This window comes from Procambarus clarkii, chromosome 65, assembly GCF_040958095.1.
Source record: "Procambarus clarkii isolate CNS0578487 chromosome 65, FALCON_Pclarkii_2.0, whole genome shotgun sequence".
NCBI lineage: Eukaryota > Metazoa > Arthropoda > Malacostraca > Decapoda > Cambaridae > Procambarus > Procambarus clarkii.
In genome coordinates, this window is record NC_091214.1 from 18,235,419 (window position 1) to 18,258,576 (window position 23,158).

Sequence of the window (23,158 nt, forward strand, 5' to 3'; positions counted from 1 at the left end):
TACGCATCCAGGAAAAAGCGCTCGCGGAACGCCAGGCGAGTGTCTTACCACTACACCACAGAGACTGGTTCAGTTCAAGGTAAGTAGCCCGGAATACACCGTGGTGCTCTGCTAGCGGCAGATTAACAGACACATATGAGGATAAAACATTCATTCATGCAGACGAGTACGACTGTAAAACACAGACAAGCAAGAGAGACAGATGCACACACACTGTAGAGAAAGATGCACACAAACAGGAATACAAAACAACATTCGTATAGCAATTGTTTATTAACACACTGGCACACTACTGCAACCCTTGGGTGCAGATGTCAGGGCTCCACACCTCATCACACTCTTAGTTACCTTCTTATAAACTTAATTGCTGCAAGCCAACATTTCCTACGTATTTTATCCAATTTATACAGGTACAATATAGAACAAATGTTATTATCTAGCACATAATATAAACATGTATTCACAAGAAAGGCTTAAATTTATAACATATTAAAGCTCTGGGTATTATTATAAAATTAAAATAATCTCGTATGTGATTATCTAGTAACAACCTTCAGGTTTCGTTGCCAGCCGAACAAGTAACCCACACATTATGTACACCAGTTGACTGACATTTGAGAGGCGGGACCAAAGAGCCGAAGCTCGACCTCCCCCTCTCCCTCAAAGCACAACTAGGTGAGTTTCCGTGTGTGGAGCAGCTTACTAAGCTTTGCAACATCTCGGGATATATTAGAAAGATAGTCACCAACTGCATTAGTATATTTCAGGATAATAGTATTACAAAAAATTTACACACAAAGTGAATGGGTCTTGGATACCTTCTATACATTATCAGAAATGTGTAATGGATTTAGCAGACGTTATTCTGTACATTTCCCGTTCACTCGATCATACTGTTAAGGTTACGACACAAAACCTACTAATTTGGGTTGAAATCGGTCAGAGATGAAACTCCCAACTAATACCAGTCATTATATTTCATCTTTAAACTAATGGATTTTACTGAGTAGCGTCTTATTATTGTAGTAAGAAAATAAATGCCAACGTTTCATCAAGAATCATCCCAATGAAAGCTTTCATTGTAATTTACAACCCAACATTGTATTTGGCATTCCTGAAACTCTATTAAATGAAGCATACATGCACATAACACTAATGTTTATAAACAAGCTGTAGTATGAGAGACCCCCGCGTGGCAGAGGAGGTCGAGAAGAGTGCGTGGTGCGAGGCGGCGTCACAGTGCCGAAAGCTGGTGGACGGAGTTACTGGTTAACAGCAGCAATGGGGTTACTAGTAGCCTGAGTTGCAAGTTATTAATAGACTGAAATGCGTTGGTTCCCAGTAGCTCGGGGCTGCATTAGTTACCAGCAGCCCGAGCTGCATTGGTTCCCAGTAGCTCGGGGCTGCATTAGTTATTAGCAGCCCGAGCTGCATTGGTTCCCAGTAGCTCGGGGCTGCATTAGTTATTAGCAGCCCGAGCTGCATTGGTTCCCAGTAGCTCGGGGCTGCATTAGTTACCAGCAGCCCGAGCTGCATAGGTTCCCATTAGCCCGAGTTGTCATGGGATGCAATAATTATCTGCGAGTTATTTAAGTAACATTATTGTCCTTTTGCCTCAAGTGTACAACATTATTTTCAGGACAATAACAGGATTAAGATGACTCGGGGCCATGAAAGGTATAAAGATACCTTTGGCCAACACAAGTCGTCACTTGGGTTGAAGGACCCAGTTTCCCAAGGAAAATGCGTTTCTCTTTCCTGTAGCCAGAATGCTGTCAGGATGCTCACTGACTTTAACATTGCTTTACCATCTTCAACTGGAGGTACTGTACTGATTAAGCAAGTATCATTGAGAATCTGGGTCCAAGAGGGAATAAGACACCCTCGAGAAGACAACACAGCCATACATAGAGCACCTACACCTGTGTGTGCAGTAATACCTGTAATCAGCACCGATAAATACAACTTGGTATCGACCACTGTGTGTGGCTTCAGGTATTCACATCAAATCCCCAAAAGCTCTCATTACCATAAACCTAAGAGGAGGAGGAAATTCGTATATACAAAACTAAAGTTATTTACAGTATACACTTTTGTTATTATGTCTTGAGCCGAGAGATGACACAACTTTAGGCTCCACTTACTTAGCTTCAAAGGCACGGTGAACCCGGACATAACCAAGAAATAATACTCATATTTCCATTTGAGAGTTATGTATGTGGGTCGCCAGCTATCATGTACAGTGCTCACACGCCATAGTGTGATGACTCTCTTGATCACATGGTTAAGGAGGGTGTAGGGAGGCAGACGAGAGGTGCTAGTAGCCATGGTGGAGAGCCGTGGAGAGGAGAGCGAGCAGGGTGAGGAGGATGGCGGGGTACATGGTCATCCCACTGGACACCTCCGTCACAGTGGCTGGCCGTGCAACGTCCTCAGGGTCCTGCAATGGCAAGCCAATTATCAGCAGAAAGCACCAAGCCATTACGACTATATAGCACTGGGAAGGGGTCGGGATAAAGATTTGGGATGGGACGGGGGACAGTAATGGTGCCCACAACCACTTGGGCGATCGGGAATTGAACGCCGATCTGCATGAAATGAGACCGTCGCTCTACCGTCCAGCCCAAGTGGTTGGGCAGGGTCCTGGAAAGGTTAAGTCAACTTTACAGTTATCGTGGGTTTATGAGTGAGGGCTGCGTCTACACCAGTAGGAGCTCAGTAAGGTCGGAGAGCTGTGTTGACAACGGGGAATATAACAGTAGACGGTGTAGACAATGTTGCACTTCTCGTGGCTTCACCAGGCCAAATATTACCTCCAAATTATATTTTCAGTCTCGTCTTCTATATAAGATAATGTTACAAACATTCACTGATTTGCTAATTTTATATAAAAGATAAAATTATATAAACTACTGTACCAGTATTGAGCATTAAATAATTGTAACTTCAATATACAATACATAAATTTGGCTTAATGTATAATATGCAATTTGTGTGTGTGTGTATAGAGCATCAGCTCGAGGAGTATATGCATAGTCTCACCTGTTGTTGACGATTAAGTTCAATGATCTGCCGTTCGCACTGGCCGGGGTCACATTCGTCCAGGTCGCAGATATCACAGAGTGTGGCTGGCAGAGCCTTGTAGAACTGGCGGGCCTGGCGAGCTGCAACACACCGTCACAATATGTACATTGTTTACTGCTCAATATACTCGTCAGTCCTTACAACACCGGGGTACACAAGAAATGTTGTAGTGTAAGGTCTACTCAGTGCCCAGTACACCATGACAACAATACACAAGGTTACTGTCCAACAATACAGAAGGGTACTGTCCAACAATACAGAAGGGTACTGTCCAACAATACACAAGGTTACTGTCCAACAATACACAAGGTTACTGTCCAACAATACACAAGGTTACTGTCCAACAATACACAAGGTTACTGTCCAACAATACACAAGGTTACTGTCCAACAATACAGAAGGGTACTGTCCAACAATACACAAGGGTACTGTCCAACAATACAGAAGGGTACTGTCCAACAATACAGAAGGGTACTGTCCAACAATACACAAGGTTACTGTCCAACAATACACAAGGTTACTGTCCAACAATACAGAAGGGTACTGTCCAACAATACACAAGGGTACTGTCCAACAATACAGAAGGGTACTGTCCAACAATACAGAAGGGTACTGTCCAACAATACACAAGGTTACTGTCCAACAATACACAAGGTTACTGTCCAACAATACAGAAGGGTACTGTCCAACAATACACAAGGGTACTGTCCAACAATACAGAAGGGTACTGTCCAACAATACAGAAGGGTACTGTCCAACAATACAGAAGGGTACTGTCCAACAATACACAAGGTTACTGTCCAACAATACAGAAGGGTACTGTCCAACAATACACAAGGGTACTGTCCAACAATACACAAGGTTACTGTCCAACAATACACAAGGTTACTGTCCAACAATACACAAGGTTACTGTCCAACAATACACAAGGTTACTGTCCAACAATACACAAGGTTACTGTCCAACAATACACAAGGTTACTGTCCAACAATACAGAAGGGTACTGTCCAACAATACACAAGGTTACTGTCCAACAATACACAAGGTTACTGTCCAACAATACACAAGGTTACTGTCCAACAATACACAAGGTTACTGTCCAACAATACAGAAGGGTACTGTCCAACAATACAGAAGGGTACTGTCCAACAATACAGAAGGGTACTGTCCAACAATACAGAAGGTTACTGTCCAACAATACACAAGGGTACTGTCCAACAATACACAAGGTTACTGTCCAACAATACACAAGGGTACTGTCCAACAATACACAAGGTTACTGTCCAACAATACAGAAGGGTACTGTCCAACAATACACAAGGGTACTGTCCAACAATACACAAGGGTACTGTCCAACAATACAGAAGGGTACTGTCCAACAATACAGAAGGGTACTGTCCAACAATACAGAAGGTTACTGTCCAACAATACACAAGGGTACTGTCCAACAATACAGAAGGGTACTGTCCAACAATACAGAAGGGTACTGTCCAACAATACAGAAGGGTACTGTCCAACAATACACAAGGTTACTGTCCAACAATACAGAAGGGTACTGTCCAACAATACACAAGGGTACTGTCCAACAATACACAAGGGTACTGTCCAACAATACACAAGGTTACTGTCCAACAATACAGAAGGTTACTGTCCAACAATACACAAGGTTACTGTCCAACAATACAGAAGGGTACTGTCCAACAATACAGAAGGGTACTGTCCAACAATACACAAGGGTACTGTCCAACAATACACAAGGTTACTGTCCAACAATACACAAGGTTACTGTCCAACAATACAGAAGGTTACTGTCCAACAATACACAAGGGTACTGTCCAACAATACAGAAGGTTACTGTCCAACAATACAGAAGGTTACTGTCCAACAATACACAAGGGTACTGTCCAACAATACAGAAGGTTACTGTCCAACAATACACAAGGGTACTGTCCAACAATACACAAGGGTACTGTCCAACAATACAGAAGGGTACTGTCCAACAATACACAAGGTTACTGTCCAACAATACACAAGGTTACTGTCCAACAATACACAAGGTTACTGTCCAACAATACACAAGGTTACTGTCCAACAATACACAAGGTTACTGTCTATATTTATGTTCATCGATCAAAGAGAAGCTCACTTAATAATTATTAACAGAAAAAGACTGGCTTAAAACATTTGATTCATAAAAAATTGAGTGTCGTAATAATTAAATAAAACTTATTATATAAAAAAAACCCAGCCCATTCTCTTGTTAGGCAGTACTGATGGTAAGAATAAGGACCATTGTACATATATTGACGTAAAAGCCAAATAGGAAGTAGAAATCGGTGCTATTGAATAAGATTTTGTATTAATGTTGCAAAGAAAACGTAACCTAACCTTCCTAGGACTTAATACACGCAATGTGAGACCTAATATAGTACATATATGTGCTATACTAGGCCTAGGAATATTTAAGTTTGGTTTTTATCTTTATTTCTCCGGTTTCTTATAATGAGAACAGTACCAAATTCTCCCATATAATTGTTCATTACAACTATATATGTATGATGGTGCACATAGCTACAAAAACTGTTATGTAAACAGGAGGCAAATATGTAAACAGGAGGCAAATATGTAAACAGGAGGCAAATATGTAAACAGAAGGCAAATATGTAAACAGGAGGCACATATGTAAACAGGAGGCAAATATGTAAACAGGAGGCAAATATGTAAACAGAAGGCAAATATGTAAACAGGAGGCAAATATGTAAACAGGAGGCAAATATGTAAACAGGAGGCACATATGTAAACAGGAGGCAAATATGTAAACAGGAGGCAAATATGTAAACAGGAGGCAAATATGTAAACAGGAGGCAAATATGTAAACAGGAGGCAAATATGTAAACAGGAGGCAAATATGTAAACAGAAGGCAAATATGTAAACAGGAGGCAAATATGTAAACAGGAGGCAAATATGTAAACAGGAGACAAATATGTAAACAGGAGGCAAATATGTAAACAGGAGACAAATATGTAAACAGGAGGCAAATATGTAAACAGGAGGCAAATATGTAAACAGAAGGCAAATATGTACAGTAGAGTGTCTATGTACCCATACCGCTATTACCAATTATTGCCTTCAAGAAATGTTAAGTGTACAACATTATGGTTATATTTCACTTTTCAAACCACTCAAAGTGTTTGATTTGTGTTCATAGAGTTGTGTGGTGCGGCGTGAGTGTTGCTCTACCGTCCACCAGGTGGCGGCGGGGTTCAAGTCTTCAAGTAACAAGTGCTACAGTAGGTGGGACTCTTAAGAAAAACAAAGAAAAGCGAGTTTTCCCATAAAGGTAAACAAGACCAAAAGTGTACAATCTATGAAGTTTTCAAGTTATTCATATATATACATAATTTGTGGTTACTTTGTACTGTACTGTAGTTTTATCAAGATATAAAAGCAATAGGTGCAAAATCTTACCAAATAACCGCCAGGATTGGATACTGTACTGGAAGAGAACATTAGCATGAAGGAAGGAAGGAAGGAAGGAAGGAAGGAAGGAAGGAAGGAAGGAAGGAAGGAAGGAAGGAAGGAAGGAAGGAAGGAACTATCAGGGGGGAAAGCGCCAAGCCATTACGACTATATAGCACTGGGAAGGGGTCAGGATAAGGGTTTGGGATGGGACGGTGGGAAAGGACATTAGCAAGAAGAGTTGTAATGTTTGACAACTTACACGTGTCGTAGTAGTCGTAGACACGGACGGCAGAAGCCTTCTGGAAGGCCACCTTGTTGATCCTGTAGGCTGAGACCGTCGGGCACACCTCGGCTGGCGTGAGGTAGTCGAAGTACACCACCACCCCAGAGTCGTCCGCCTTCTTCTCCACTAGCTTCACCCCGGTGTAGTCGTACAGACCTGCCGGACACGTATGTCTATTACACACCACATGTTATACTCAAATTCTGTCAGTTGAAATGTAACCAATCACAGGCAAGTAGGCCTCTGACGTCATGCCAGACAGAGGAGCATCAAGCCATGCTCCCAGCAGCCTCAGTTATCCTCACAGACTCAGAGTAGAAGGACCTCGGCTAGGAGCATCAGCCATGCTCCCAGCAGCCTCAGTTATCCTCACAGACTCAGAGTAGAAGGACCTCGGCTAGGAGCATCAGCCATGCTCCCAGCAGCCTCAGTTATCCTCACAGACTCAGAGTAGAAGGACCTCGGCTAGGAGCATCAGCCATGCTCCCAGCAGCCTCAGTTATCCTCACAGACTCAGAGTAGAAGGACCTCGGCTAGGAGCATCAGCCATGCTCCCAGCAGCCTCAGTTATCCTCACAGACACAGAGTAGAAGGACCTCGGCTAGGCAGATATATACCTTGCTATCTCAGTCAATAAATATATACAGAAGCGACTACTGTGTCTACCTTCTACCCGAACAAGGCAAACGAATACACATAACATACACTCTTCATATCTACAACAGTCAAGTCTTGCACTTATATATTTTTTAACGGCACTGTATATAAAGCCAAACAGAATTTATCGATACTTAATTGCACTTTACTAACAAAACTTCCCATCAATAAACATTCAATAATCATGTGCTTTCCGTCTTCGTGCCATTCAAAACAAAAAAGAAATTGCATGAACGATCTGGATAATAAAGCTTATACACAGAGCTCTGTGACCAACTGTGTGAGGCTGATAACAAGGCCTGATAACAAGGCCTGATAACAAGGCCATGTGCTGGATATGAAGGAGCAGAGAACACACTCCACAACTATAATAGAATCGGGGACTATTGACTTACCAGGAATAAGGTCATTATCCACAATATAACCAGAGGGCAACGACACATCCATGACGGCCATGTTGCTCATGTTCCCTGCAATATATCTGCAATAAAGAAGTCGACCTCATATTACCACCAGAGGAGCGGAAAGTCGACACATTGTAAACTTAAAATAATGTTTAAAGTGGTGTTTGTGTAACTTTGTTTTGGTGGCTTCTCACGATCCCACTCAAGCTTACTAGTTATCTATAGACTTAATTGGAAGATATTAATCCAGACCACTTCATCGAAAGACCCAATGTACTTACTTTTACTTTTATACTTTTATAATACTTATCTTATTTTAATATTTATCTTTTAAAGAGATACTTTTCACCAAAGGCTAATAAATCCATGGAATCGTCTACCCGCCATTGCCGAAACATACTGTACTTGAGTTTAAAATTTAGCTTGAAAAAATCATTGGAAAAATTGGTGGGGGGGCCCTCTGACAAACTACCGGTTTCCTGTCTTGGAGATCTCCCTTCTCACAACTTACCTGAAGCCTTAGCCTGCTGGTTTTCCCTGTAACACGATATGCTAATTGGTTTACAACCAGATCCTTGTCTGAATAAATACCTCTACTTTAGTTGTGATGAAACTAGCAGTCCTAGATCATGCATAAACCATAACTTCACTAATAATGTCTCATGTGTATAATACATAGTATTCCTTAATATAAATAATGTTTGTGCCTTTTATCTGTTTCCATCTTAATACATTTATAAAATGAACTGTCAATGGCTGGTTGAATGGTATGATTCAACTCTCTAGTATAAACCTGTGACCAACTCGTTCTCGCAAATTCGTAAAGTCAATATTGACTTATTAAATAAGTGCATAGGTGACATACTAAACATAATACCCTTAAAAAGCTTCATAGAAAACACCGACCTTACCTAACCTTGTTAGTATCTTAAGATAAGCATCTTATAGCTTCGTAATTACAATTATTACTTAACCTATTATAGGTATAGGTTAAGTAATAATTGTAATTACGAAGCAATAAGATGCTTATCTTAAGATACTAACAAGGTTAGGTAAGGTCGGTGTTTTCTATGGAGCTTTTTAAGGGTATCTATTATGTTTAGTATATCACCTATGCACGTAGTTAATAAGTCAATATTGACTTTACGAATTTGCGAGAACGGGTTGGTATGGGTTGTAGTGAGTGAAGATACAGCTGCGAGATATGAATGAAGGGTAAACTGACCCGGTACAAGTGGTGAGTCTGAGGCGGTTGGCGTCGGTGGTGACGTCGAGCTGAGGGTCGAGGGAGAAGGCTGGCTTGGGCCCCGTCACTCTGACGTTGTAGTGGTAGGTCACCTGCAGCACTGCCACCCCGGCTCCTGACGCTGTCACCTCCACCTTCTCTGTGTCGCTCGCCAGCTGCAGGCATACCGGCATGGTTAGTGGTGTAGTCATACCGGCATGTTTAGTGGTGTAGTCATACCGGCATGCTTAGTGGTGTAGTCATACCGGCATGGTTAGTGGTGTAGTCATACCGGCATGTTTAGTGGTGTAGTCATACCGGCATGCTTAGTGGTGTAGTCATACCGGCATGGTTAGTGGTGTAGTCATACCGGCATGTTTAGTGGTGTAGTCATACCGGCATGTTTAGTGGTGTAGTCATACCGGCATGCTTAGTGGTGTAGTCATACCGGCATGCTTAGTGGTGTAGTCATACCGGCATGGTTAGTGGTGTAGTCATACCGGCATGTTTAGTGGTGTAGTCATACCGGCATGCTTAGTGGTGTAGTCATACCGGCATGCTTAGTGGTGTAGTCATACCGGCATGTTTAGTGAATCACTATAGTTATCAATCTTGCGCACTTGTAAAGTAATTGAGGAATAGATGTCATTCACCCGTTTAGTCAGGTTTATAGATGTGAATGTTGCCGGGTGTTGGCTACTGCCTTCATTTAGCAATGTTTTAGTAAAAATAATGAAAGACGGTTTTAAATTTAGTGCTCCTAATTATTCTCCTTGTAATAATACATTGTGGTGGCTGTGGGTGCCTGAGACTGACCTCAATACGCTGGAGGAGCATGATGTTGGACCTGGTGACCTGGATGTTCTTGCCGCGAGCACCATAGATGAGGCGAATGTTGACCTGTGGATCAGTTGTGGAGAGCTTGCCTGCCAGCGCCGCCAGCCCCGCCATGCCCACCACCGTGTCCTGCAACACGTATTGTGCTTTACACCCTCAGCTCAACATGTTAGTGCATATACCAGTCTTTTGTAACTGGTCTTACATGCATGGATTGCTGTCTGCTCTAGGGCCTAGTGTTACCTTTAGACTGTAACTGTACCCAAGGGGGGGGTATTGATTTAGCTGTACCCATGGGGGGACTGATGTAACTGTACCCAAGGGGGTCTTTATGTAGCTGTACCCAAGGAGGGACTGATCCAACTGTATCCAAGGGGTGGACTGACGTAGTTGTACCAAAGGGAGATCTTGATGTAGCTGTTCCCAAGGGAGGGGGGGGAGTGATGTAACTGTACCCAAGAGGAATCTTGGTGTAGCTGTACCCGAGGGGAATGGTGTTTCATGATAAAGTAGTTACCTGTGTAGACTGGAAGCCACCGTACTGGTTGCGTTGCCTGACGAGCCAGTTCATAATGGGGAGGGCGTCTCGGGTGAGACCACGGTGAACATACGTGAGGAGAGCATAGCTGGTGGCTTCCACGTCCAGGGGCCGAGACTCGACCGCCGTCTCCTGCGTCCTTCTCATCTCCCCAGACTCCCACCACTTCTCCTTCTCTGATACACACACAGGAAGGAAGCTGTAGAAGCTCTATTGGTCCATACCAGGCAGTGCCTCGCACTAACACGACGGGTTGATTCCCCACAACACAAGATCACGTGTTTGTCAAGGCAAACACGTGTTCTTGGATAATACACCATTAGATGATGTAGCTTATTTAGCAAGTATAAACAATAATCAGCAATAGCTCTTAAAAGTATGGCTTCTTTCTAGCTTTCAAGTGTAAAGCTTAAGCCTGGCTTTATATTGCAACATCAATTAATTACTTGCTTTCTGATGCTCATTTGTGTTTTGGACTAATTACCAAACACTGTAGGTCTATGAACGGGGTAGATGATGATAATGAAGGACTGCCTGAAACACTATGCGTGTTTGTGGCTGTGCAAGAATGTAGAAATATCAATGTTATGTAATCTCACATACCCATTGTACCTTCTTCTGAATATATATTATTATTAGTAGTATTAAAGAAGATGATGAGTGAAAGCTAGTGAGAGAGTAAAGAGGGAGTATATTTATGGCGCTCTGATGATGAGTGAAAGCTAGTGAGAGAGTAAAGAGGGAGTATATATATGGTGCTCTGATGATGAGTGAAAGCTAGTGAGAGAGTAAAGAGGGAGTATATTTATGGCGCTCTGATGATGAGTGAAAGCTAGTGAGAGAGTAAAGAGGGAGTATATTTATGGTGCTCTGATGATGAGTGAAAGCTAGTGAGAGAGTAAAGAGGGAGTATATTTATGGTGCTCTGATGATGAGTGAAAGCTAGTGAGAGAGTAAAGAGGGAGTATATATATGGTGCTCTGATGATGAGTGAAAGCTAGTGAGAGAGTAAAGAGGGAGTATATTTATGGCGCTCTGATGATGAGTGAAAGCTAGTGAGAGAGTAAAGAGGGAGTATATTTATGGTGCTCTGATGATGAGTGAAAGCTAGTGAGAGAGTAAAGAGGGAGTATATTTATGGTGCTCTGATGATGAGTGAAAGCTAGTGAGAGAGTAAAGAGGGAGTATATTTATGGTGCTCTGATGATGAGTGAAAGCTAGTGAGAGAGTAAAGAGGGAGTATATTTATGGTGCTCTGATGATGAGTGAAAGCTAGTGAGAGAGTAAAGAGGGAGTATATTTATGGTGCTCTGATGATGAGTGAAAGCTAGTGAGAGAGTAAAGAGGGAGTATATATATGGTGCTCTGATGATGAGTGAAAGCTAGTGAGAGAGTAAAGAGGGAGTATATTTATGGCGCTCTGATGATGAGTGAAAGCTAGTGAGAGAGTAAAGAGGGAGTATATTTATGGTGCTCTGATGATGAGTGAAAGCTAGTGAGAGAGTAAAGAGGGAGTATATTTATGGTGCTCTGATGATGAGTGAAAGCTAGTGAGAGAGTAAAGAGGGAGTATATTTATGGTGCTCTGATGATGAGTGAAAGCTAGTGAGAGAGTAAAGAGGGAGTATATATATGGTGCTCTGATGATGAGTGAAAGCTAGTGAGAGAGTAAAGAGGGAGTATATTTATGGCGCTCTGATGATGAGTGAAAGCTAGTGAGAGAGTAAAGAGGGAGTATATTTATGGTGCTCTGATGATGAGTGAAAGCTAGTGAGAGAGTAAAGAGGGAGTATATTTATGGTGCTCTGATGGCAAGGTTGGTGATGTTAAGGTGTGGCTGATTGGCTGGGTGTCTGTTTACTGATATTGATCCAATAGCTATAATTAAGCGGCAAGTCCTCCTAAACGGAATAGAATGTGACTGTACGAAAGTGGAGAGGCGAGTACACAGGGTATCCATTTAAGGGATCACACCATTTGTACACTACATCCTTGATATGGTTGGTGACATCACAAATAAGGTCATCAGCTGTGTAGATACAAAGATAATGTGTATGGGGAGTAGTAAGCGAGACATTTAAGCTTAACAAGACGGCTTGCAGTAACCTCACGTTGCTGGCACTGTATGTGTCTGACTCTGGAGCATGGGGGTCAGGAGCAGGAGCACGACCTCCTACTATTATCATTTTGCCCAGAAATTCATTCCATAAATCAACAATCGTATTTCCTATCTAGTATCTACCTAGGTCTTTCCTGAATTTAAACTTGTCTAATTTATATACAGTATACTGTATCGTATTAGATTTTGTGTTAATAGATTGAAAACCTTATCTAAATCTCCCATCTGTATATTTCAGGTATGTCACTCTTCACTCTTCGTCTTTCTAGAGAATGTAAATAAACTTTTTGTTTTGTAATCAGGTTTCAGACGGCGATGACCGAGAGAGTGTAGGAGGGTGACGAGGGAGGGCAACGAGAGAGTGTAGGAGGGTGACGAGGGAGGGCAACGAGAGAGTGTAGGAGGGTGACGAGGGAGGGCAACGAGAGAGTGTAGGAGGGTGACGAGGGAGGGCAACGAGAGAGTGTAGGAGGGTGACGAGGGAGGGCAACGAGAGAGTGTAGGAGGGTGACGAGGGAGGGCAACACATTTATGGCAGAGGAAACAAGTCATGATGATGAAGACTGGAGAGAGAGAGGCCTTGCAGCAGCAACATGATCAACGAACATGCTGGGTGTAAGACTTAAATTTCACATTATTGATGTTGCAATATAAAGCCAGGCTTAAGCTTTACACTTGAAAGCTAGAAAGAAGCTATACTTTTAAGAGCTATTGCTGATTATTGTTTATACTTGCTAAATAAGCTACATCATCTAATGGTGTAGTATCCAAGAACACGTGTTTGCCTTGACAAACACGTGATCTTGTGTTGTGGGGAATCAACCCGTCGTGTTAGTCCATCAGGTCAATAATTAACCAACATTCAGAGGTGAATTAACAAATCTTAAAACAAACTTGATCTTGGCTTCTTTACTTAACGTCACCATAAACACCAGCTTCCTCGAACGTGTTCAAAAGTTGATCAAAATGCTTACTTTCAACCTTGGCCTTCCCTTCGAGCTTGTAGAAGGCGGCGTCCCTGAGCGGGTTATCGGCCAGATGGAGAGCGTAGGTGGTGATGGCCAGGCTGTAGAAGTCGTCCATGGTGTCCAGACTGGAGCCCAGGAACTCCAGCGCTCGGCTGGTGACGCTGCGCACCTTGGCTGTGGCGGGGCGCTGTTACCAGTGTACATTACGTTAATGTTAATGTCTACTGTATCACCACTCATACTCATCATCATCATCATCATACTACTACTACTACTACTCATGTCTGGAGTCATGCAAACCTACGACAACTGGAAGTGTTCCAACCTGCTGTAACCACTATACAGAGAAGATATATTCACAATATACAGAGAGAAATCACATTATCTCTATATATCAATGAGTATATTCACAGGAGCCGTCGTGGGTATAAAGCATTTAGGAACACCCAGCGCTATAGGTTCGAATCCTCATACTACTACACATTACCTGGGCTGTGAGAAGAGCAATAACGACGTAGGCAGTAAGAGGGATGCCTCTGGAAGTTCCTCCCTGCATGGCCTCATTGTTGACGGTGCCCACCTCGGGGAAGGAGCCATCCGCCGCCTGCTGCTTTATCAGCCAGTCTATGGCAGCCTTCACCACTGCCTCCTCCACATCGATGTGCCGCCCGGCCTCCACCAGAGACTTGATCACGAAGGCCGTCAACCTATAGGTAAATGTAACAGTTGTTGGATCTTGTCAACGCTACAAAAATAGTTATTACTGTGATTAAATAACACAAATCGATCCAATTATCACCACGATCCAATTACCAAATGTTATCATTACCCACCACAGACTGTAATCTTCACGTCAGACACACACACACACCTATTCAACCGCATGTCACAGTAACTCACCATGTGCTTCCAGAGTCATCTCTACTGCCAAAAGCGCTGAAGGAACCGTCGTCACGCTTGTAGTTGAGTTGCTGCTGGTAGCCTGTCTCCAGGTGGCGCCTGGCCCGCCCTTGTAGTGCCTCGCTCAATTGGTTCTTATTCTGGGAAAGCAAAGAGATGTAAGTTAGTCAAGAAGTTAGTCATGTAGAGTGCCTCCTGCTGGTGTAATGTGGAGTGCCTCCTGCTGGTGTAATGTGGAGTGCCTCCTGCTGGTGTAATGTGGAGTGTCTCCTGCTGGTGTAATGTGGAGTGTCTCCTGCTGGTGTAATGTGGAGTGTCTCCTGCTGGTGTAATGTGGAGTGTCTCCTGCTGGTGTAATGTGGAGTGCCTCCTGCTAGTGTAATGTGGAGTGCCTCCTGCTGGTGTAATGTAGAGTGTCTCCTGCTGGTGTAATGTAGAGTGTCTCCTGCTGGTGTAATGTGGAGTGTCTCCTGCTGGTGTAATGTAGAGTGTCTCCTGCTGGTGTAATGTAGAGTGCCTCCTGCTGGTGTAATGTAGAGTGCCTCCTGCTGGTGTAATGTGGAGTGTCTCCTGCTGGTGTAATGTAGAGTGTCTCCTGCTGGTGTAATGTAGAGTGTCTCCTGCTGGTGTAATGTGGAGTGTCTCCTGCTGGTGTAATGTAGAGTGCCTCCTGCTGGTGTAATGTGGAGTGCCTCCTGCTGGTGTAATGTAGAGTGCCTCCTGCTGGTGTAATGTAGAGTGCCTCCTGCTGGCGTCATGTGGAGTGCCTCCTGCTGGTGTAATGTGGAGTGCCTCCTGCTGGCGTCATGTAGAGTGTCTCCTGCTGGTGTAATGTGGAGTGCCTCCTGCTGGCGTCATGTGGAGTGCCTCCTGCTGGTGTAATGTGGTTCATCAAGGTCATGAGGCCGAGGGAAGCTTATGTGTGTGTATGGTACTTGTGTATTATATCGCTCAACAAGTAGAGTAGTCGATCAAGTTCAAAGAGGCAGTGTGCGTCAGTCTGGTTCAAAGAGGCAGTGTGCGTCAGTCTGGGTCAAAGAGGCAGTGTGCGTCAGTCTGGTTCAAAGAGGCAGTGTGCGTCAGTCTGGTTCAAAGAGGCAGTGTGCGTCAATCTGGTTCAAAGAGGCAGTGTGCGTCAGTCTGGTTCAAAGAGGCAGTGTGCGTCAGTCTGGTTCAAAGAGGCAGTGTGCGTCAGTCTGGTTCAAAGAGGCAGTGTGCGTCAGTCTGGTTCAAAGAGGCAGTGTGCGTCAGTCTGGTTCAAAGAGGCAGTGTGCGTCAGTCTGGTTCAAAGAGGCAGTGTGCGTCAGTCTGGTTCAAAGAGGCAGTGTGCGTCAGTCTGGTTCAAAGAGGCAGTGTGCGTCAGTCTGGTTCAAAGAGGCAGTGTGCGTCAGTCTGGTTCAAAGAGGCAGTGTGCGTCAGTCTGGTTCAAAGAGGCAGTGTGCGTCAGTCTGGTTCAAAGAGGCAGTGTGCGTCAGTCTGGTTCAAAGAGGCAGTGTGCGTCAGTCTGGTTCAAAGAGGCAGTGTGCGTCAGTCTGGTTCAAAGAGGCAGTGTGCGTCAGTCTGGTTCAAAGAGGCAGTGTGCGTCAGTCTGGTTCAAAGAGGCAGTGTGCGTCAGTCTGGTTCAAAGAGGCAGTGTGCGTCAGTCTGGTTCAAAGAGGCAGTGTGCGTCAGTCTGGTTCAAAGAGGCAGTGTGCGTCAGTCTGGTTCAAAGGGGCAGTGTGCGTCAGTCTGGTTCAAAGAGGCAGTGTGCGTCAATCTGGTTCAAAGAGGCAGTGTGCGTCAGTCTGGTTCAAAGAGGCAGTGTGCGTCAATCTGGTTCAAAGAGGCAGTGTGCGTCAGTCTGGTTCAAAGAGGCAGTGTGCGTCAGTCTGGTTCAAAGAGGCAGTGTGCGTCAGTCTGGTTCAAAGAGGCAGTGTGCGTCAATCTGGTTCAAAGAGGCAGTGTGCGTCAGTCTGGTTCAAAGAGGCAGTGTGCGTCAGTCTGGTTCAAAGAGGCAGTGTGCGTCAGTCTGGTTCAAAGAGGCAGTGTGCGTCAATCTGGTTCAAAGAGGCAGTGTGCGTCAATCTGGTTCAAAGAGGCAGTGTGCGTCAATCTGGTTCAAAGAGGCAGTGTGCGTCAATCTGGTTCAAAGAGGCAGTGTGCGTCAATCTGGTTCAAAGAGGCAGTGTGCGTCAATCTGGTTCAAAGAGGCAGTGTGCGTCAATCTGGTTCAAAGAGGCAGTGTGCGTCAATCTGGTTCAAAGAGGCAGTGTGCGTCAATCTGGTTCAAAGAGGCAGTGTGCGTCAATCTGGTTCAAAGAGGCAGTGTGCGTCAATCTGGTTCAAAGAGGCAGTGTGCGTCAATCTGGTTCAAAGAGGCAGTGTGCGTCAATCTGGTTCAAAGAGGCAGTGTGCGTCAATCTGGTTCAAAGAGGCAGTGTGCGTCAATCTGGTTCAAAGAGGCAGTGTGCGTCAATCTGGTTCAAATGTACTATCATTAGGTAGATGCATGAATGTAAAATAGCCAGTTATATTAACAAATTAAATGTGCTGGGCATAGACACGGACACACGCGTGTATGTAAAGGAGTCAGTCAAGGACTGTTCTTAAAGTGATGTTGCAGAAAACTCAAGACTCCTGTACCCAACCACTGGGGCTGGACGACAGAACGAAGGTCTCGCGGCATGCAAGTCGGCGTTCAATCCCCGACTGTCCCAGTGGTTGGGCACCATTCCTTTCCCCCGTCCCATCCCAACTCCTGATCCCGTCCAAGTGCTATATAGTCGTAATGGCTTGGCTGGAACAACCTGTCCTCTTAAAAAGAACGTCGCTTTTGGCCGTTTGCCCGTATGGCCGAATTTGGACGTAATTTGAAAATGAAAAAAAAATTAAAATAAATTTGGGATTTCTTTTTTCAACAACAGTAAGTTAAGGGTCCTCTGATAGGTTAGGTGGGCAGGAAATTCTCATAAAGTTTCAAAACGTTATGAAAAACGTGAATTTAAAGTGTCCTCTTATAACCTCTGCGCGTAAGGCGGGACGACTCAAATAGAAAACGGAACAGAACGTCACTTTTGTGAGTCGATTTCATTTCAAATTACGTCCAAATTTAGCCATATCGCGCATACCAGCCAAAAGTGACGTTCTTTTTAAGAGGACGGGTTGCTTTTCCCCCCTGATAACTTCTTTCACGACTCGTCTTCAGTTCATTTCATAGAAAATGTCGTAACGACCCGTCATACCTTGAGGTACTCCATGAGGACAATATTGGGGACGAGCTTGGCCATGTTCTGCTCCCCGCAGCCCGTCGGCAGCTCCAGCAGGTTGTGGAGGTCCGTCACCGCCGGGCCCAACACGTCCCCTACAGAGATCAACACACATTAGGGGCGTCGGGGAAGGGCAGGATTGATTACGTCCACTACATGTTTCCATTCCACTAGAAAATTAGGCTACGTCTGACCTGTAGATACAATTCAAGTCACCCAGAAAAGACATAGTAAAGATACACCTTGCTATAAAGAAATAGATCAGATGACCACCAGTACACACTATTCACATTCATAAATATTAGCATTAGTTTATTATTATTTTACACACACACACACATATTATATATATATATAATATATATATATATATATATATATATATATATATATATATATATATATATATATATATATATATATATATATATATATATATATATCTATCTTTACCCACTTACCTTAATGCTTCACCCTGTAATATAAATGTCATTCGTTTACCAAGCTGCAATAAGTATTTGCTATGTTTTATATTCCAGTATTTATGAATATAAATATGACTATTTTTATACGTAACTTTTGCATAACAATAACTATATATGTGTAACTCTGGTAGGACATAAGGCATAGCACATGCTAGGTAATGTTAAGATAGAGAGCGCACTGCATCACACAACAGTTTGCTTGTTTTGTTGGCCATACAGCGTGACGAAGAGCAAGTAGGATTTTTTTTAATTAAATTTTTTAATTGAATTTGAATTGAATTTGTTTTTAATTTTTTTTAATTTTAAATTTAGGCACGGAAGACGTCAGTGTTCACAAACAATGGTTAAATGCTCGTTAATCCCGGCGCCAAACCTGCCTTAATCCCGGAGACAAACCTGCCTTAATTCCGGCGCCAAACCTGCCTTAATCCCGGCGCCAAACCTGCCTTAATTCCGGCGCCAAACCTGCCTTAATCCCGGAGCCAAACCTGCCTTAATCCCGGAGCCAAACCTGCCTTAATCCCGGAGCCAAACCTGCCTTAATCCCGGAGCCAAACCTGCCTTAATCCCGGAGCCAAACCCGCCTTAATCCCGGAGCCAAACCTGCCTTAATCCCGGCGCCAAACCCGCCTTAATTCCGGCGCCAAACCTGCCTTAATTCCGGCGCCAAACCTGCCTTAATTCCGGCGCCAAACCCGCCTTAATCCCGGCGCCAAACCTGCCTTAATCCCGGCGCCAAACCCGCCTTAATCCCGGCGCCAAACCCGCCTTAATTCCGGCGCCAAACCCGCCTTAATTCCGGCGCCAAACCCGCCTTAATTCCGGCGCCAAACCCGCCTTAATCCCGGAGCCAAACCCGCCTTAATCCCGGCGCCAAACCCGCCTTAATCCCGGCGCCAAACCTGCCTTAATCCCGGCGCCAAACCTGCCTTAATCCCGGCGCCAAACCTGCCTTAATCCCGGCGCCAAACCCGCCTTAATCCCGGCGCCAAACCTGCCTTAATCCCGGCGCCAAACCTGCCTTAATCCCGGCGCCAAACCCGCCTTAATCCCGGCGCCAAACCTGCCTTAATCCCGGCGCCAAACCTGCCTTAATTCCGGCGCCAAACCTGCCTTAATTCCGGCGCCAAACCTGCCTTAATCCCGGCGCCAAACCCGCCTTAATCCCAGCGCCAAACCCGCCTTAATTCCGGCGCCAAACCTGCCTTAATTCCGGCGCCAAACCTGCCTTAATCCCGGAGCCAAACCCGCCTTAATCCCGGAGCCAAACCCGCCTTAATCCCAGCGCCAAACCCGCCTTAATCCCGGCGCCAAACCCGCCTTAATCCCAGCGCCAAACCCGCCTTAATCCCAGCGCCAAACCCGCCTTAATTCCGGCGCCAAACCCGCCTTAATCCCAGCGCCAAACCCGCCTTAATTCCGGCGCCAAACCCGCCTTAATCCCGGCGCCAAACCCGCCTTAATTCCGGCGCCAAACCCGCCTTAATCCCAGCGCCAAACCCGCCTTAATTCCGGCGCCAAACCCGCCTTAATCCCAGCGCCAAACCCGCCTTAATTCCGGCGCCAAACCTGCCTCTTTACAAGTAGAAAAACAATTGGTACATGACTGGTTACGTTCGAAATTTCCTTGACCTACGCCATACTCTTCTTGTGTTCGAATCGCACCTCTAATAAGTCACTCGCCCAACGTACTGAAACAAACTAATGACTGCCAACAAAACCTAAACGCCTACTCTAACCTAAGACTATTAATACACAAAATTCTAATATATATTAGTAATTTATATATAAGAAATATTAATGTTGAATACAGAGTACGATAAAATTGCTGAGTGCTTCCTTGGGGGGGGCATGGACGAGCCACATCTAATGATTTTTTTTGCTTTGCAGGGATATTCCTGCGCGGGCCCTAAGCCTCTGGCTGGCCCCACTGCGCGGGCCCTAAGCCTCTGGCTGGGCCCACTGCGCGGGCCCTAAGCCTCTGGCTGGCCCCACTGGGCGGGCCCTAAGCCTCTGGCTGGCGCACTGGGCGGGCCCTAAGCCTCTGGCTGGCGCACTGGGCGGGCCCTAAGCCTCTGGCTGGCCCACTAAGTGTTGTGTGTTTCTGTTTTACTTGGGCGGAGTATGAGTATTTATGACTCGTATGGTCGCTTTAGTAAGATTTTGCCATGTGTGTTTAACAACTTCTTCTGCTCTGTTGAATCTAAGTTGAAATCTTAATGGGTTTGTAACTGTGCACTGTGATGGGTTGTGATGGGAAGACCTTACCAATGACGGAGACGGCGACGTGGCGGGAGCCGTTGACGATGTTACGTGGGGTGGTGACGTTGATGGTGGTGCTGAAGGTGGGCTCCGAGCGCAGGTCCACAAGAACCGCTTTGTTCACCGTTATCCTTGTTCCTTCAGGCTGTGGGCATGAGGAGGGAGGGGATGAGTAGTGATCAAAGGCACCAGTGCGGGTGTTGTAGCCACGAACAATATTGACATTTATATACAAGGTTAAACCAGTTGAGAAGCCAATACGAATAAGTCACTGTTCGTGGAGAGAACATGGAACTGAACATCGATATGACGCAAGAGATAAGAGAAGGATGAGGCCACCTTGACGAGGAGCTTCTTAGTGACGACGTCAACGTTTGGACCAGCTGTGGCGGTGACGGTGATGTCAATGTTGCCCAGCGTCTGCGGCACCACCATGAAGCTTACGGGCACCCCGCTACCAGCCGCCACCTTCACCTCTCGCTGCTTGCGCCCTGACGGTGCTGTGGACGAGCTCGCGTCACTAGGTGCTTCTATACGCTAAGCTTCTCACAAGTGTTATATCATGGTATACATGTATGCTATATGATGGTACACATGTGTGTGATGTGGTACAAAAGCGCAACTCCCAATCACTGTGTGGACAAGTAAATATATTTTCATTGAACACCTCCGGTACACTGACAGTGTATACTCACAACCCTGGTCGATCTCGTTGGCGAAGTCAGCGAAGATGAAGTCCCCTTTAGCGTTGTCGAGAGTGACGTCGGCGGTGAGGTCTTCGTCGCCATAGTTGAAGACGACCATCTCCACTGCCACAGCTTCCCCCCGCACCACCCCGGCCTCCGGCAGGTGCACCGACGTGAAGAATGGACGGAACACCTGCAGCTGTAGTGGACCAAGGTAACGGCCGGTTACAGGTGTTGGTAGAATAGTGGAGGGGGTAAGCGGGAATAATGATACAGAGTGCACACGTAATAACCCAAAAGTTAGTGATGGAAGAAGAGGAAAAACAAAGAAGCCGAAAATACAAATGGGGGAAGTTAAAACAAGTGTCGCTCGCTGATTGATGATTGATGAAGATTAAGCCACCCAAAAGGTGGCACGGGCATGAATAGCCCGTAAGTGGTGGCCCTTTGGAGCCATTACCAGTATCAAGAGCTGATACTGGAGATCTGTGGAGGTGCGGCTGCACCCTGCGTGACGGGAGATGTCTCCCGTGGTCGCTCGCTGCAAGAGTCCTCAATATGACCAAGGAAGATGGAAGGTCAGGCGACACACTGAGGCAACACGCAGTCAGCTTTTACATCTGACTTAGCTTAGCAGGGGCTTAGGGGCTCAATTATCTACTCTTAAGTATTATAGCGAGTCACACACACAACCCTTCACCAATGTTAAATAGTGGTCAAACATGCTCAGGGGGACTTCTGAGCAGGTGGGCCAGGGGTTCCCCTGAGCAGGTGGGCCAGGGGTTCCCCTGAGCAGGTGGGCCAGGGGTTCCCCTGAGCAGGTGGGCCAGGGGTTCCCCTGAGCAGGTGGGCCAGGGGTTCCCCTGAGCAGGTGGGCCAGGGGTTCCCCTGAGCAGGTGGGCCAGGGGTTCCCCTGAGCAGGTGGGCCAGGGGTTCCCCTGAGCAGGTGGGCCAGGGGTAAATAATCCGAGCCTCCCCACCAGTGGCACAATATCTAAGAGCAGTGTTAGTTCGACTTTGAATCAGCTACGCTAATTCAACGTTGATTTAGCGTAGCTCTTGGGTATTGTGCCCAGCGGGGACCAGGGGCGGCACTCACCTTGGACGGCTGCTTGGTGACGCCCAGGCCGAAGAAGTCGTCGATGGCGAAGGCGGAGATGACGTACGAGGTGATAGCGTCCGGAGCCTTCTCCCGCAGGGTGACCACACCGTTGAACCTGTCGCCAACCACACACTTAGTATGTGTCCGCTTTCAACAACCTTATCCCAAACAATGGCCAGTTTATCCCAGCAAAGGTTCAGCACATGGAGAGATCGAGTGAACACGGCTGCACCGAGTTAGATCAATGCAACCTATTACACGAGGGTATCATTCATTTGGCCTTGATATCATGAATTTTAAGAATTAATATGGTGTATATTTATCTCAGAGGGCATATTTACGTAAGTGGGTAAAATACTCTTGCAAGTTCATTAGTTTACATTAAATATTTAAATACTATAGACAGTGTTGACACTGATTATGCTGACGGAAGATGACTGCCACGACGCGTTCATAATCCTGACAAAGGTCAGCTGGTACTCCAGCTGTCAGTAGGCTCCACTAGAGGACACAGCCCATAGTCGCCCTCTGCAGATGTAATTGACAAATACATGTGTGGGCCCTAATGAGAGGGAAAGGGAGGCGAGGGAAAAGCTGCCAAGGGGAGACAGCGATACAGGAGAAGGGGGGATACACACGTGGTCTGTGCATCACGGAAGAGCCAGGTTGGAGGGACTGCTTGGTTGAGGTAGACTCGCGGGCGGCTGTCTGGGGGCGGCGGTAGGTAGGAGAAGGCGTAGGGTCCGGCCAGGGGCGGCCGGGTGGGGGCGTTATAGGCCAGCCCGGGCCCCAGGTCAGGTCGCACCGTCGACGCATCCACGGGGGCAAACTCTCGCCCGAAGGAACCGTTGAAGGCGGCCGGCCGGTGTTGGGGATCCCAGGACGAGCCGTCCACAGGAC

At 45.7% G+C, this 23,158-nt stretch overlaps 1 protein-coding gene across 1 annotated transcript in view; it reads right to left on the reverse strand.

Annotated features, from left to right (window-relative positions):
• Positions 1-254: 254 nt before the first annotated feature.
• The window catches only part of LOC123771108 (thioester-containing protein 1 allele R1), a 103,975-nt gene continuing 81,071 nt past the window's right edge, over positions 255-23,158 (reverse strand). Inside the window, 15 exon segments of the mRNA XM_069309493.1 lie at positions 255-2,440; positions 3,043-3,164; positions 6,807-6,986; positions 7,883-7,968; positions 9,117-9,292; positions 9,933-10,082; positions 10,471-10,667; positions 13,585-13,765; positions 14,066-14,285; positions 14,479-14,618; positions 17,700-17,818; positions 20,477-20,615; positions 20,810-20,970; positions 21,166-21,355; positions 22,256-22,373. Coding sequence (XP_069165594.1) covers positions 2,318-2,440; positions 3,043-3,164; positions 6,807-6,986; positions 7,883-7,968; positions 9,117-9,292; positions 9,933-10,082; positions 10,471-10,667; positions 13,585-13,765; positions 14,066-14,285; positions 14,479-14,618; positions 17,700-17,818; positions 20,477-20,615; positions 20,810-20,970; positions 21,166-21,355; positions 22,256-22,373 — 2,302 coding nt within the window. The 3' untranslated portion in view covers positions 255-2,317.